The sequence below is a fragment of the Penaeus monodon genome, chromosome 4 (genome assembly GCF_015228065.2).
Source record: "Penaeus monodon isolate SGIC_2016 chromosome 4, NSTDA_Pmon_1, whole genome shotgun sequence".
Classification (NCBI taxonomy): domain Eukaryota; kingdom Metazoa; phylum Arthropoda; class Malacostraca; order Decapoda; family Penaeidae; genus Penaeus; species Penaeus monodon.
This window is the reverse complement of record NC_051389.1, coordinates 7370195-7385194: the sequence shown is the minus strand read 5'-3', so window position 1 is coordinate 7385194 and position 15000 is coordinate 7370195. Positions and strand designations below refer to the sequence as shown.

Below are 15000 nucleotides of genomic sequence, written 5' to 3'. Positions count from 1 at the left end.
GAATTTATCTTCATGGTGTAGTGGTCAGCGTGTCCGCTACTAAAGCAGAAGACTCGAGTTCAATTGGCGACGGAGACTAAAGTTGTTATTTTGTACATTCTATTATTTTATTATTTATTGTTGTTATCATTACTGGACAAGAGTATTAATATTAATAATGATAAAAACAACAATAACGATAATGATAATGATATTGATTATAATAACAATATTATCATTAATAATAACAATAATATTAGTAATAATAACAATAATGATAATAATAATCATAGTAACTGTAATAATAATAACAGTAGTAGTGATTATAATTATGGTATCAATCATGATAAAAAAATAGTAATAATACGAATAATAATTATAACAATTAACGAGGATGGTAATAACTATGATGATAACAATCATGAAAATGATAATAATAATGATAACAACAAGAAATAATAGTAATAATAACAATAATAATGGAAATTATAATAATAATAATAATGATAATGATAAAAATAATAATGGTAATGATGATAATAATAACAATAATAATGATAATGATAATAACAACAATGATAATAAAAATAGTAAGTACAATAGTGATAATGATAGCAATAACAATAACAACAACAAAACAACAACAACAACAGTAACAATGATCATTATAATAATGATAATAATACTAATCATTATTATAATAATGATAATACTAATCATTATTATAATGATAATACTTATCGTTATTATAATGATAATAGTACTACTACTACTACTAATAATAATAATACTGATACTGATAATAATGATAACAATAAAGATAATAAAAACAACAACAATAAAGATAATAAAAACAATAACAATAATAATATTATTATTATTACAATAATAATAATAATGATAATAACAACAACAATAATAAAATAATGATACTGATGATGATAATATCAATAATGATTCTTCTTCGTTCGGCCGCTCCCGGTTAAGGGTTGCCACACCGGGTCATCTCTTTCCAATTTAATTTATCCTCAAACACTTCCTCTGTCACGCCGACCTGTTTCATGTCCTCTATAATAATATCCATGAACTTTCTTTTCTGTCTTCCTTGTTTTTTCTTGCCTGGCCGACTCCTTCCTCAACATTCTTCCTACCGATACGCACGCACGTAGGTTCGCAGGCACGCAGGCACGCAAGCACGCAGGAACGCACACACACACATACACACACACACACACACACACACACACACACACACACACACACACACACACACACACACACACACACACATACTACGCAGAACACGGCCGAACTAGGCAAGTCTTGCCTCCAAAGCGTCCAACTTTAGCTGTCCCCTCTTATGTAGTTGTTCCTAATCCCATCTTTCCTCGCCCCTCCTAAAATAAATCTCAATATCTTGAGCTCAGCAGCCTCTAAGCTCTGTTTTTCTGTCTTTTCATCAATGGTACCCTTTCCGGTCCTTATAAAATTGCCGACTTCATTACTGCCTCATATGTTTTTCGTTTCACGCTAGCCGACAGCCTTTTGTCTCAGATCGCTCCTGACACTTCTCTCCATCCATCCTCGTCATCACCTCTTTGCTGCAGTCACCATCACTCTGGAGAATGGGGTCTCGGTATCTGAATTCTTCTATCATTGTTACTTCTAGGCCTTGCATCATCGACTCCTCTTCATTAACCCTTTCATGTACACACATGTATACCGGCTTGCTCTTATTGACTTTCATCCCTCTTTTCTCCAGTGCATTCCTCCATGTCTCGGAAGTTTTCCACCTATTATCTCCTCCCGCTACATAATCTATAACATCATCGTTCAGGGTGACTCCTGTCTATCTCATCCGTCATTCCTGTCTATCACCATTGCAAACAATAACGGGCTTAAAGCTGAACCTTGGTGTAATAATACCTCTACTTTGAAACCCTCTGTTACTCTCACTGCACAACTCACCACTGTCTCACTTCCCTTATACATATCTTGTACTGCTCTTATGTACTCTGCCACTCCAGATTTCCTCATACAATACCATATTTCTTCTATTGGCAGTCTGTCATAAGCTTTTGTTAAGTCTACAAACACGCAATGAAGTTCTTTCTGTCCCTCTCTATATTTCTCCATTAGTATTCTCAATGCAAACAATGCACCAGTAGTACTTTTACGTAGCATGAAGCTAAACTGCTGGTCACTGATCACTACCTCATATCTCCATCTAGCTTCTGGAGTTCTTTCCCAAAGCTTCATGCTATGACGAATACGTTTTATTACAACTGTACATCGCCTTTGTCTTGAAAATCTGTACACTTTTCTTCCATTTATTGGGAATCTTTTCACCTTCCATGGACTTGATAAACATTCTTGTTAAGAATCCCATTGCCATTTCTCCCGGAATCTTCCTTTTCTACTGGTACGTCATATATGGTAAAAGATAGTGTTTTTTCAGTTCATATTATTTTATATTTAATGTTATTTTATATTCCATGTTATTTTATATTTCGTGTTATTTTATGTTTCATGTTTTTTATATTTTATATAATTTATATATTTTATATATTTTTTACTTTTATTTATTTTATATCTTATATTATTTTGTATTTCATATTATTCTATTTATATTTATATTTAAGTTTTCCTCGAGAGTTTTAATTCACTCTTTATATACATTTAATATTTCTTATATTTTTATATTTCTTATATTTGTTATATTTTTATATTTTTTATACTTTTTATACTTTTTATTTTATATCTTATATTATTTCATATCTTATATTATTTCATGTGTTATGTTATTTCATATTTTATATTATTTCACAAAGAAAAATAATAACAACAAACGAATGACAAAAAGTAACAGAAGAAAAAATAAAGATAAAACGACATATACTATAAATTGAGTTAATTCCGCTTCTTTGATAAGGAATGTTAAATAGTTTTTTTTTTCTTAATACAGCGACACACTATTGTTTAGTTTGAAATGTGAAAAGCCCTCATTTGCATAATATATTCAGCGGCGTCATGCCTGAAACGGAGTTGGGTAAATAAAAACCCCGATTTCTGGGAAGTTCCTGTAAGTTCCTTTCCTTTTCCTGGGAAGCCCGATTTCTGGGAATTTCCAAGTTCCTTTCCTTTTCCTGGAAGCCCGATTTCTGGGAATTTCCTGTAAGTTCCTTTCCTTTTCCGGGAAGCCCGATTTCTGGGAATTTCCTTTAAGTTCCTTTCCTTTTCCTGGGAAGCCCGATTTCTGGGAAGTTCCTTCAGATCTCGGTGGCAGCGTCGGTATCGTCTTCGACTCGCACGGCGCAGGACCCAGGACCGAGACCAGAGTAAACCCTCTACGGCTTCGGGAAAAGTTAACAGGTGTTTCTTGACACCTGCTCGTGTTTGGCGGTTCACGAGTGTTCTCCACGGAGATAACGTCCCCCTCTCGAGGTCAAAGGTCACTCAGGTCGGCAGGAATGCAGAAAGGCAGCAACAGGCCACTCGATGGAGAAGGAAAAATCGGTAAGCTGGTTCTGGTTGGCCGACTCGGTAGCTGTTTTATATTGATTTTATATTTTATGCTTCATATGATTTTATATTTCATGTTATTTTATATTTCGTGTTGTTTTCTATTTCGTGTTATTATATGTTTCTTGTTATTTTATATTTTATATTCTATATTTGAAATTATATGTTATATGTTAATATGTTATATGTTATATTATTTTATGTTTTATATTATTTCATATTTTATATAATCTAAATATTTTATATATTTTATACATTTAATATTTCTTATATATATATATATATATATATATATATATATATATATATATATATATATATATATATATTTTTTTTTTTTTTTTTTTTTTTTTTTATAATATTCTATATTATTCTCTATTTTATATTTTATATATTCTACATATTTTATATATTTTATATTTGTTATATTTTTATATACTTTTTATACTTTTTATATTATTTTATATTTCATATTATTTTATATTTCATATTATTTTATATTTTGTATTATTTCATATTTTATATTTTGTATTATTTTATATTTTATATTTATTATTTATATTTATATTCATTTCATTTAATTTATATATATTTTATATTTAATTTTTAATTTTTTATTCACTCATACTCTTTCTAATATTTTTAATATCAATTGATTTAATATAGTATTTTCCTCATTTTTTTTTTCCTCGATAATGTTTCTAAATTTTACATTATTTATAGTATAAATATATTATTATATATTATATTATATTTATATCTATATATATATATATATATATATATATATATATATATATTATATTATAAAATAATATATATATATATATATATATATATATATATATATATATATATATAAGAATTACAATTGCAAAAAACGCCACAGTGCTTTCAATAACATCTGGAAAGACCGAAGCATTACCTTACGGACAAAGCTTTTCACCTGTTCTCGCTCTCCTCCTCTCTTTCTCCTTGGCCTAACGGGCGCACGTTTCCACCGGCAACCCTCCTGGTCTACATGTCCCGTGGCGGTCGTTGTTAACCCGAACCACGATCGATCCGGGATGGAAATCTCACTTTTGGTCCAAATAACTGATGAAGCATAAGTTTTACGTCGGGTTTCCGGCACTGTGAATGCACTTGCACTGATAATCAATGAATTAATAATGATAATTATAATATTTATGTTAATGATAGAAATTATTCGAATGATGATAATAAAACTGTTATTATTATGGATGATGATGATGATGGTGAAGATGATGGTGATGGTGATGGTGATGGTGATGATGATGATGATGATGATGATGATGATGATGATGATGATGATGATGATTAATGTCATTTACTCGGCTAGTTTGTTAGCATTGTGCGAAGCCCGACCATATGAATTTTCATATATATAAGAACATGCATATACACAGATGTAAATGCATATCTGTCAGCCTAGACACGCCTATCATATAGATAGATAATTGTATATCTATCAGATAGACATATACGCATTTATTTCTGTAAGTCCGTATATGTGATTATTCATCGGCTCAGGTCTTGCATAATGTTAACAAACTGGCTGATTATCATTATTATTATTAGTGTTATTGAATTCATAACAAATTGCATTTTAAAACGAAACTGGACGCAATATAAACCGGTGTAAAGAGAGAGAATGAGAGAGAGAGAGGGAGAGAGAGAGAGAGAGAGAGAGAGAGAGAGAGAGAGAGAGAGAGAGAGAGAGAGAGAGAGAGAGAGAGAGAGAGAGAGAGAGAGAGAGAGAGAGAGAGAGAGGAGAGGGAGAGGGAGAGGGAGAAAGAGAGGGAGGGGGGGGGGCGGAGAGAGAGAAAGAGAAAGAGAAAGAGAAAGAAAGAAAGATAAATAAGAGAAAGGAACAGTAAACAAGAGATAGAAAGTAAGAAGAACACACACACACACACACACACACACACACACACACACACACACACACACACACACACACACACACACACACACACACACACACACACACACACACACAAAGCTTTCCGCCCAGGGAGAGAGGAAAAAAAAAACAGAGTTCCCCCACCCACCAACCCCTCCCCCCAAATAAACAAATAAACAGACAAACAAACAAAACAGAACAAAACAAATAATAATAATAATAATAATAATAATAATGATAATAATGATAATAATGATAATAATGATAATAATAATAATAATAATAATAATAATAATAATAATAATAATAATAATAATAATAATAATAATAATAATAATAATAATAATAATAATAATAATAATAATAATAATAATAATAATAATAGAAATACCCCGGCAGCATTAAACAGGATCCGAGGTCGCTAACACTCCGGGGCGGAAGCGGCGTCGCTCGCAATAACACAGCGAGACTCGGAAATAACCTTTTTATGAGACTACTACAGTAAAGAATAATGATTTGCATGTGAAGGGTCTTGGTTTTTGGGCGAACTATGTGAAGGGAAAGAGGTGAGTGATTTGTGTAGTGAGGGGTTAAAAGGAGAAGGAGGAAGAGGTGAATGAATGAAGGGAAGGATATGATGATGTTAAATGTGGTGTAATCGGGAGAGGGAAATTTTGGATTTTTTTTTTTTCCTGTTTTTGTGGGTGTTAAAAGAAAAAAAAGAGACTTTTGAGGAGTTTGTGGGTGTGTTCTTTGTGGTTTGAGAAGTGTGAAATGGAATTTAAACTGACAGGATTATGTTTAGAGCATGTTGAAAGATAAGTGTTATTTTGACGTTGGAGATATGTGTGTTTTTCGATAACTTGGCTTTAAATATTATCATATATATATTGTGGCTTTTTTTGTGTGACATGATTTTGTATTATGATTCTCTGTCTTGATCGATTTTCATCTTTAGTGAGATGCTTTAACACAGATTTAGGCAATTTTTGGATGCTAATACACTGAAGGTCGTAGTGTAACTTGCCCTTAATTCTCAAGCAGGTATTTGATACCGAGAGCGATGCACCTCAGGAGACGAAGTCCCAGAACCGGGGTATCGTGCGAACCCAAAAATCCAAACTAAACCTTTCGTACCTTCTATTTATTCCCCTGTACCTCCCTCTCTTCCTCCCTTTTATTAGCACTATGTTCCTACTTACAGAAAAAGTGACTTTAAGAACTCATAAGAGGGTAGTGTCCATTTCCCTCTGTTTCTGAGTGTCGCTCTCGGTAACGTTAACCCTCAAGCAATCACGTGTAATGTTTGCGATGCATAGTATATATAATATAATGTAGTCGGTATATAGAATTACTAGACTGATGGATTTTTAAATAATTTTTTGTCTGTGCAGTAAGTGTCAAAAAAGGAAAAAAATTCCAAAGCATTTATCTTGCCAGCGTGTAAGGTAGAGGTGTATTGGCCTTTGCTGGAGCACTAATGATATCTGGGCTGTGACGGTAACTGAACTTCATCTATTACTAGGGTTGTTTTGTAAGTTAAACAGCTTTTTAATTTTCTACTTGTGATAATAGAGTTTGGGAAGAAAAATATGTGACAGTTCATATATGCGTAGTATGCCCAAACTTCTTTGAATAGGCACTTCGAGTTATTAGCCTTTTATTTTCTTTCTACAGCCACACATGCTTCAGTGCCACAATATTGCCGTAAGAATGAAATGATAGAAAGAAAACTCAGATGAAAATTTTTTTTTTTTTTATTTATTATTATTATTTTTTATACATCTGTATTTAGATGAAATGCATGACATTTTTTCGGATTGATGGAGGGTAGGATATTTTCCCTCGCTGTCTCTTCCTCCTCTTTGCAGGAATGTCCTTTTCTTTATGCAACCATCATTACAGTCATCGTTTACGTCATTGTTATTGTCATAGTGATAGTTGTTGTCATCATTGTTGTTTTCATCGCCATCCCCATCCCCATCATCATCATTTTTATCATCATCATCTTCATCTTCATCATCATCTTCATCTTCATATTCATCATGTTTGATTCATATTTTTAATTTAGTTGAGGATTATCACTCTGTAAAGCTTATAATAATCACACATTTTCCTCCTTGGCATGAACAGAGTCTGAAGAAAGAGGCACAGAATAACAGAACGATGTCGAAGGAGAAAGCCCGGCTGTCGCGCAATGACTGGATTGCCCTTCATTGCTCTCTGCTGGAAGAGGAGAGGAAGGCGGAGGTCAGCGCTGCGCAGTCAGAGGTGTGTCTTGCGTATATATTTCATATGTGTGAGTTATATGTATATGTTGAGTTACTCTTTGCATGAGTAACTACATGTTTTGTAAGTTAAAAGAGGTATTCTTACAATAACAGTTTGTTATGATAGCTGTATTGTGTAATTTCATGAATAGATTTGGTTAATATTTTAGACAAATGACTATTAGATGATAATGGTCACTGATTTTGATAATTTAGAATAATGATATTGTATCATAGGTAAGATAAATATTATTATTATTATTATTATTATTATTATTATTATTATTATTATTATTTTATTTTTATTTTTTTATAACTATATAGAATGATATTTTGCATTAACAGTTTTATTAAATCAGTTGGAAGGATAATTTAGAGTAAGTCATCGTTAAATCTCCAGGTTGAAGGAGCATCCCTCAAGGTCCTAGAGGCAAGAGGAGTGGTTTTAGGGCATTTGGTTATCAGCGAGAGATCTACTGGCCTTTATGGACGCCCCATGATCACATTTGTCCCTGCAAGGAAAGAGGCCGTTTTACCTGCAAATAATTTTTCTTCAGGTATGCAATGAAAAATATTTTCAGTTATTGGTTGAAGTTTATTCCAATGTTTATTGTGTAGAATGGATGGAACCGTAGGAGTTATTTGATTATGTAGTATAATCAATAATATTGTGGAAAGTTGATGTTATTGCATTTCTGGTGTTAACTATTGTAGCTACATTTCATGATGTAAATGTTCAGTACTAAAATGCTTCCAAAGTTCATAGTAAGCTCAGAAATATTAGATTCTTTTACAAATCATAACACAGTTTCCATTATTACTAATAATTGCAGGTGATATTGTTGGAATCTGTGAGAGTGGATCGGGCCAGCAGTGTGCAACAGGAGTGGTGAAGTATGTTTCACAGAAAAATATCCAGATTGTTCTTGACGATGATGCTGATGAGTTGGACAGCCTTAGCGATGATACTCAGCTGCGACTGAACAAGCTGGCAAATGACGTAGGCTTGGGGTGGTTTGTAATTCATGTGATATGTGATTTTCAAGTTTATGTCACTCTTAATTTGTTTATTAGTTTATTATTCCTTTTACCTTGTAGAAAAGTATGTATGATAAGTTACTTACAAAAAGGTTTTGGTTTAGAAAACAAGTCCTTATAACTTGTCCTCTGTCTGGCCAGGTTACGTACAGAAGGATAAAATCAGGACTGAATGAGCTTGAAAAGTTGATTAATGGCCCAGCTGCTCACACAGTGTCTGTGTTATTTGGTGAATCACCTCCAAGGTCTACAGCTCCTTCCTTACCACCACAACTAACTGGAGCTGAAGGGAAAATACAGCTTTTTAATAGTAAGTTGTTATTTAAGTATCATTACATGTAATATTGTATGTATGTAAGGGAGGGCAAGTCATATGATATTTCACTGCAGTTTTACAGGAAAGGCACAACTTGTATATTTCACTCTGCCATCTAACAAGCTGGGATTTATTCAGTCTATATGTTTTTAACTTTATTCATTATATGGGAATCTTTAGTTTTGATGGACTTAACAGAAAAAAAAGAATTTCCAGATTTCATTACAGTTGTAAAGCAGTTGAATAATTTGTCTCTTTTAGAATAATTTGTCTCTCTTAGAATAATTTGTCTCTTTTAAGATAGTAACATTCTTGAGGATAATAGTGTTTACTTATGATAAGGAGGATAATATTTCAGACCAAGGGAACACATATTTAACAAAGGCTTTACATCAGTATAATTTAAGACTTGTCAAAAAAGGGAATGAAATTTTACTATTACTTTGGAGTCTAGCCACATCCATTCATTATTTCCCACTAAACCTTTACTCAGAAAACCTGGACAATTCGCAGCGGGAGGCAGTTGAGTTTGCCATTAAGAGGAGCGACCTTGCGGTGGTCCATGGTCCGCCTGGCACAGGGAAAACTACGACCATTGTGGAGGTCATTAGGCAGCATGTCAAGCTCAAGTCGAAGGTTTGTTTTTGCTGTTTTTTTATTTACATATATGTATTTTTATGAATTAACTGTAGAAAGAAGGAAGTGTGTGTGTATATATATATATATATATATATATATATATATATATATATATATATATATATATATATATATATATATATATATATTTCTTGGGGGGGAGGCAATTTATATGATATGAAATAATTCTTATGTGTTGTTAAATTTTATTTTATTTTTTTTATTATTTTATTTTTTTATTTTTTTTTTTACCACATTGTATATGCTTTATTATGCCTCTTCTCATTCTTTTCTACTTGATCATAAAATGGCTAATAATTGATGGAGGATATATTTTCTATTTTGTTTCTGATATGGTTGATTATGATGGCTAGAGCTCTTGAGTGTTGACTTGCAAGGCACACTTCACGCTGTTTGATATATTAACTTCTTTTTTTTTCATCAGATGATATGCTAAAGGTTTATTTTCAGATTGGTTTATTAAAATGTTGCTATTTTTTTGGTTTACTGCACAAAAGGGATATTTTGCACTCAATAGATTAAATGTCTTTTCACCATTTGACTTCTGTTGATAAAGTTGGTTTTAATGATATCGCAGAGTTTGATGAATACCTTATCAAGTATTATCATATATTTGTTGGGAAAGAGGAATAGGAAAGCAGGTATAATGAGGAGTATATTAGCCACTTGGATTGTTGTTCGCTGAGGTTTATTGTGATAGTATTAAATGCATTGCAAAATTTTGGTGCTTTTCTGGTTATCCGAGAATGAAATAAGGATAGAATATAAAAGGTGGAAGAATTTTTATTGCAGTTTCTCTGTTTTGATGCTCTAATTTATAATGGTTTTAAAAACAGGTTCTAGCTTGTGCCCCATCAAACCTCGCTGTGGATAACCTGGTCGAGAGACTAGCAGCAGCCAAGGTTCGCGTTGTGCGTGTGGGTCATCCGGCACGTGCCACTCCTCTCACCCAGCGCTATACTCTCGACTGCCTTATGCACCACAGGTTTGTTGATTTCTTTGCTGTTGAATGGTGTTGTGAGAGTGAACTGCGTGTATTAGTTTTTGCATGTATTTGGGTGTAGTTGATATATTTTTTAAAAATTGTTTTCTCTTATTTAAAAATTCCAAAGTTGAATGATTAAGTATTGAAAAAATTGATGGTTATGTAATGGTATTTAGCTTGATAAATATTTTATTAAGGTCAATATTTGATAATCTTTTCTGCTTTTGATGTTCTTGTATTGTACAAATCAATTTTTTGTCAGTAAAATTCAAAAGTCCACAATGTACTGCTTTCAGTTAATACTGGGCACTGACTGAGCTTTATATTAACAGTGATGAATCTCAACTACTGAAGGACATTCATCGTGATATTAATGACCAACTCAAACAACTGAAGACGGCCAGAGACAGAGGAAAGAGGCAGCACATCAGGAGGGAAATCAAGACTTTTAGGAAGGAGTTATATGAGAGGTATTAATTAGATGATTGTAGTTCAACTGATGAATGATGTAAACCAAAGGAAATCACATGTATCATAATTACAAGTAATAGTAATGTGTTAGGTGAAGATGATAATTGGTAAAACATTAATTAAAGAATAAGTGTAATTTGTCATTTTCAAGGATATGTGGGAGAAGGGTGTCTATTTGTTTCTTGTTGATTGTATTGCATGTTAGCTCACACTTTTTCCTAACACAGGGAGATGAGACTCACGAAGCAGATCCTGATGAACAGCGATGTGATCTTGGCCACCCTCACGAGTAGTAGTAATGATGGTCCCCTTAAGCTCCTGAGGGAGGATTTCTTTGATGTGGTGGTCATTGACGAATGCTCACAGGTGAGATTGTCTTGATGAGTAGGTTCAAATTTTTCTCTTTTGTTATTTGCATTTTATCATTTTAACATTATTGTTTATTGATAGTTTGTGTATAATTGTTATGATCCCGTAGGAAAGTGAATTCTGTTTTAGTGTGATTGTTTTTCCCTAACCTTTTCATTGTCTTCTGTTTATTCAGGCAATTGAAGCTGCCTGTTATATGTCACTCCTCCGAGCCCCAAAGCTGATAATAGCAGGCGATCACTGCCAGCTTCCTCCTACCATTGTATCTAAAGAAGCAGCAGAGAAGGGCTTGGAACTCTCACTCATGGAGAGAATTATAAGTAAGTCTTACTTTGTTTAAGATAAGATATCCAAAATTTTAGTTTTAGAGAAGGGACTCCCTTTGTTCTAGGTTGTTTCCTGATTTGTATTAGTTATTCAGCAAGACCTTTTGTAGCTTTAAGGGAAACCAAATATTGGGTTTGAGTTTTGTGCACTACAAGTTGATGTATTCAAGGGGTTGGTCTGATGTTTTGAAGTCTAACAGTACCTGTTGTAGCAAATGAAGTTTTGTGCATTTCTGATAACTTTTGGAATTTCCTCTAAGCTTCCCCAGTCCTTTCTTGAAACTTTAAGAGGCTAACTAGATTTTTTTTAACTATGTTTGAAAAGTGGTAATTATATATATATATATATATATATATATATATATATATATATATATATATATATATATATATATATATATATATATATATATATATATATATATATATATATATATATATATATATATATATATAAAGATAGATAGATAGATAGATAGATAGATAGATAGATAGATAGATAGATAGATAGATAGATAGATAGATAGATAGATAGATAGATAGATAGATAAATAAATATATATAAATATATTATATATAACATATAAATATATATAAATATATATATATATATATTTAGAGATATATATAATAATATAATAGTAGAGAATATATATATAATATATTAAAATATATATATATATATAATATATATAAATATTATAAATATAACATATAAAATATAATAAATATATTAAATATATATAAATATATATAATATATATATATATATATATATAATATATTATGTATGTATGTATGTATGTTATGTTATGTACATATGTTATGTTATGTATGTATGTATGTATGTATGTGTTATATATAAATATATATATATATATATATATATATATATAAATATATATATTATATATATGTATATATCATATATATTATATATATATATTTTTTTTTTTTTTTTTTTTTTTTTTTTTTTTTTTTTTTTTTTTTTTTTTTTTTACATAAAATGAGGCCATTTTGTTAATTTTTAGAATTATATTTGGGTCAGGAAAGATTCTTGAAAAAAAGTTTTACAGGATGCATATTAAATGAAAGACATAGAATCTTTACTAAAAGCATTAGAGTCAGATGTTCATTGCCAGTTTTGCAATATTTATCATTTTGCAAATTCTCACAAGCTTGCTAGCTCTTCAAACTGGACTTTGGGGTAGAGAGTTATGCCATCAATTTTATTCCTAAGATTGTCAAATATTGAATTGTGTTTGAATTGTGTTTGGTGGTTTAGCTTCACTACAGTTAATGCATGTTATGTGTGAATGTGACCCATTTATTAAATTGATATCTGTTTGTAAGAGCTAATGCTAGGTTTTACTTAAAAGGGGGGGATTTATCTGTTTGTACTTCCATTGCAGTATTATGATATTTTACATTATGAGTCAGTTATATTTATATTGACAGATAACTCTTTATATAACTTTTTTGTGAATGGGGAAATAAATTGTCATCTGCTATCTTACAGAAAAAATGTGATGTTACTTCTTGTTACAGGAGATATTTGCATGGGGAGATTTTGTAAATTCTTTTGATGATAATATGATAACTGTATCAGTCAGGAGAATTGGATTCAAATGCACATATGTTAACCTGTAATCACTTATAGATATTAGATATGTAGTTTCACATTTGCTAACAGATTCAGCAAACATTTTGTCTACAGATCAGTGTGGGGATGAAGTTGTCAAGATGTTAACCATGCAGTACCGCATGAATACTGACATCATGCAGTGGGCATCGACAGCCATGTACCAAGATCGCCTAATTGCCCACTCCTCTGTTGCCTCACATCTTCTTCATCAACTGCAGGGAGTGACGACCAATGAAGACACAGGTACAGTTCACTAACTATGTTTATCTTTTTTGAAATGTCTTGCTTGTGTTGCTGTTTCTGTGTAGATTCACCTGTGTTGCATGGGAGTGTGTTTAAAAGGGGTTGTAATGAGGTTTATAAGGGGTTGTTATGGGGTTTGAATATAAGTCTTCTTGTATTTATAAGTTATATTTTTTGTTTATGCTGTTTATATTCATTTTTAGAAAAGGGATCCAAATTACAGTCTACAAAAAATTTATTTATTTTAAGTTTATAAAAATCTAAAAAATATAAATGATCTACTATGTTGTCAACACCATTATTTACCAGACAGTTTGATTTTACATGGGAAAAGATCTGTATTAGATGCTTTTGCTTAATTTTTCCAAGTCACAATTAGAACTGGCCAACATAACAGTATATACACACATATATGGTTGGAGACATTTCAGTTTTGTATGTGAGACAACTTAAAAACTTTCCATCACCGGTAACTAAAACTCGTTCTGAACTTGTCACACACACAATTCACAGTACAAGTTGGTAACATCTGAATGGGTAGGGTTGAGACGGTCAACTTCGTGTGAGGTATAGTGTTCAGGTGCTAATGTGGAAGTGATTGCTTGTGGTGTACTGTACATAGAAGAGCACTGTCTTGAAGTGACTGGGTTGAAATAGAAGTTTGTTCCCTCTTTTCTTTTCAAGATTCAAATACTTGAATATCTATGGTTTAAAGAGAAGAAAGTTTGCAAAGAGAATCTGTAGGACAAAATATATGTATATAAGTGCAGATTGAGACATTTCTTTGTACTAGCTAGATCATGTTACATAAAGGTTACCCTGAGTTCATTCCTTGTTTAAGTAATTCACATGGTTTTGCCCACACACTAGCTAGTGTACAGCAAGGTCTTACAGTGGACAGCTTTTGTATTTGTTGCAAATGTTATATTCTAAGATGCAAGATTTGTCTTTAGAAATGTCATGGAACTGTGGTCTTCATATAAAGAATAGTGGTAAATGCTGCTCACTCAGTAAATGCAGTAAGATTATTGTCAGTATGTATGGCATAAAGGTATTGTTTGCTGTAGAAGATTGAACTCATAAGACCTTGCATTTATTGGGATAACACAACAGAAAGGAGTGAAAATAATTGTTACAAGCGCATTCTAAAATAATTTCATAAGTCAGTGGAGAAACTGATAGTAGAAATAGGAAGAGACTGTGCTAAATTGCAGCAAGTACCAGTTATCATCTAGACTATAAGAAATAGGGA

The 15000-nt window shown here is 31.8% G+C and overlaps 2 protein-coding genes across 2 annotated transcripts in view; one reads left to right on the top strand and one right to left on the bottom strand.

The window, feature by feature from the left end:
* The first annotated feature begins 5848 nt into the window (after positions 1-5848).
* The window catches only part of LOC119569669 (DNA-binding protein SMUBP-2-like), a 71772-nt gene continuing 62620 nt past the window's right edge, over positions 5849-15000 (top strand). The window contains exons 1-11 of the mRNA XM_037917735.1: positions 5849-5991; positions 7559-7696; positions 8096-8252; positions 8529-8695; positions 8875-9043; positions 9543-9685; positions 10546-10694; positions 11027-11164; positions 11393-11531; positions 11710-11854; positions 13578-13748. Of these exons, the coding sequence (XP_037773663.1) occupies positions 7592-7696; positions 8096-8252; positions 8529-8695; positions 8875-9043; positions 9543-9685; positions 10546-10694; positions 11027-11164; positions 11393-11531; positions 11710-11854; positions 13578-13748 (1483 nt within the window). The 5' untranslated portion in view covers positions 5849-5991; positions 7559-7591. The remainder of the gene's footprint in view (positions 5992-7558; positions 7697-8095; positions 8253-8528; positions 8696-8874; positions 9044-9542; positions 9686-10545; positions 10695-11026; positions 11165-11392; positions 11532-11709; positions 11855-13577; positions 13749-15000) is intronic.
* Positions 13974-15000, bottom strand: part of LOC119569678 (alkaline phosphatase-like) — a 35248-nt gene continuing 34221 nt past the window's right edge. Inside the window, exon 12 of the mRNA XM_037917742.1 lies at positions 13974-15000. This exon is cut by the window's right edge and continues 547 nt beyond it. The gene's annotated coding sequence lies outside the window, so the exon portion shown is untranslated.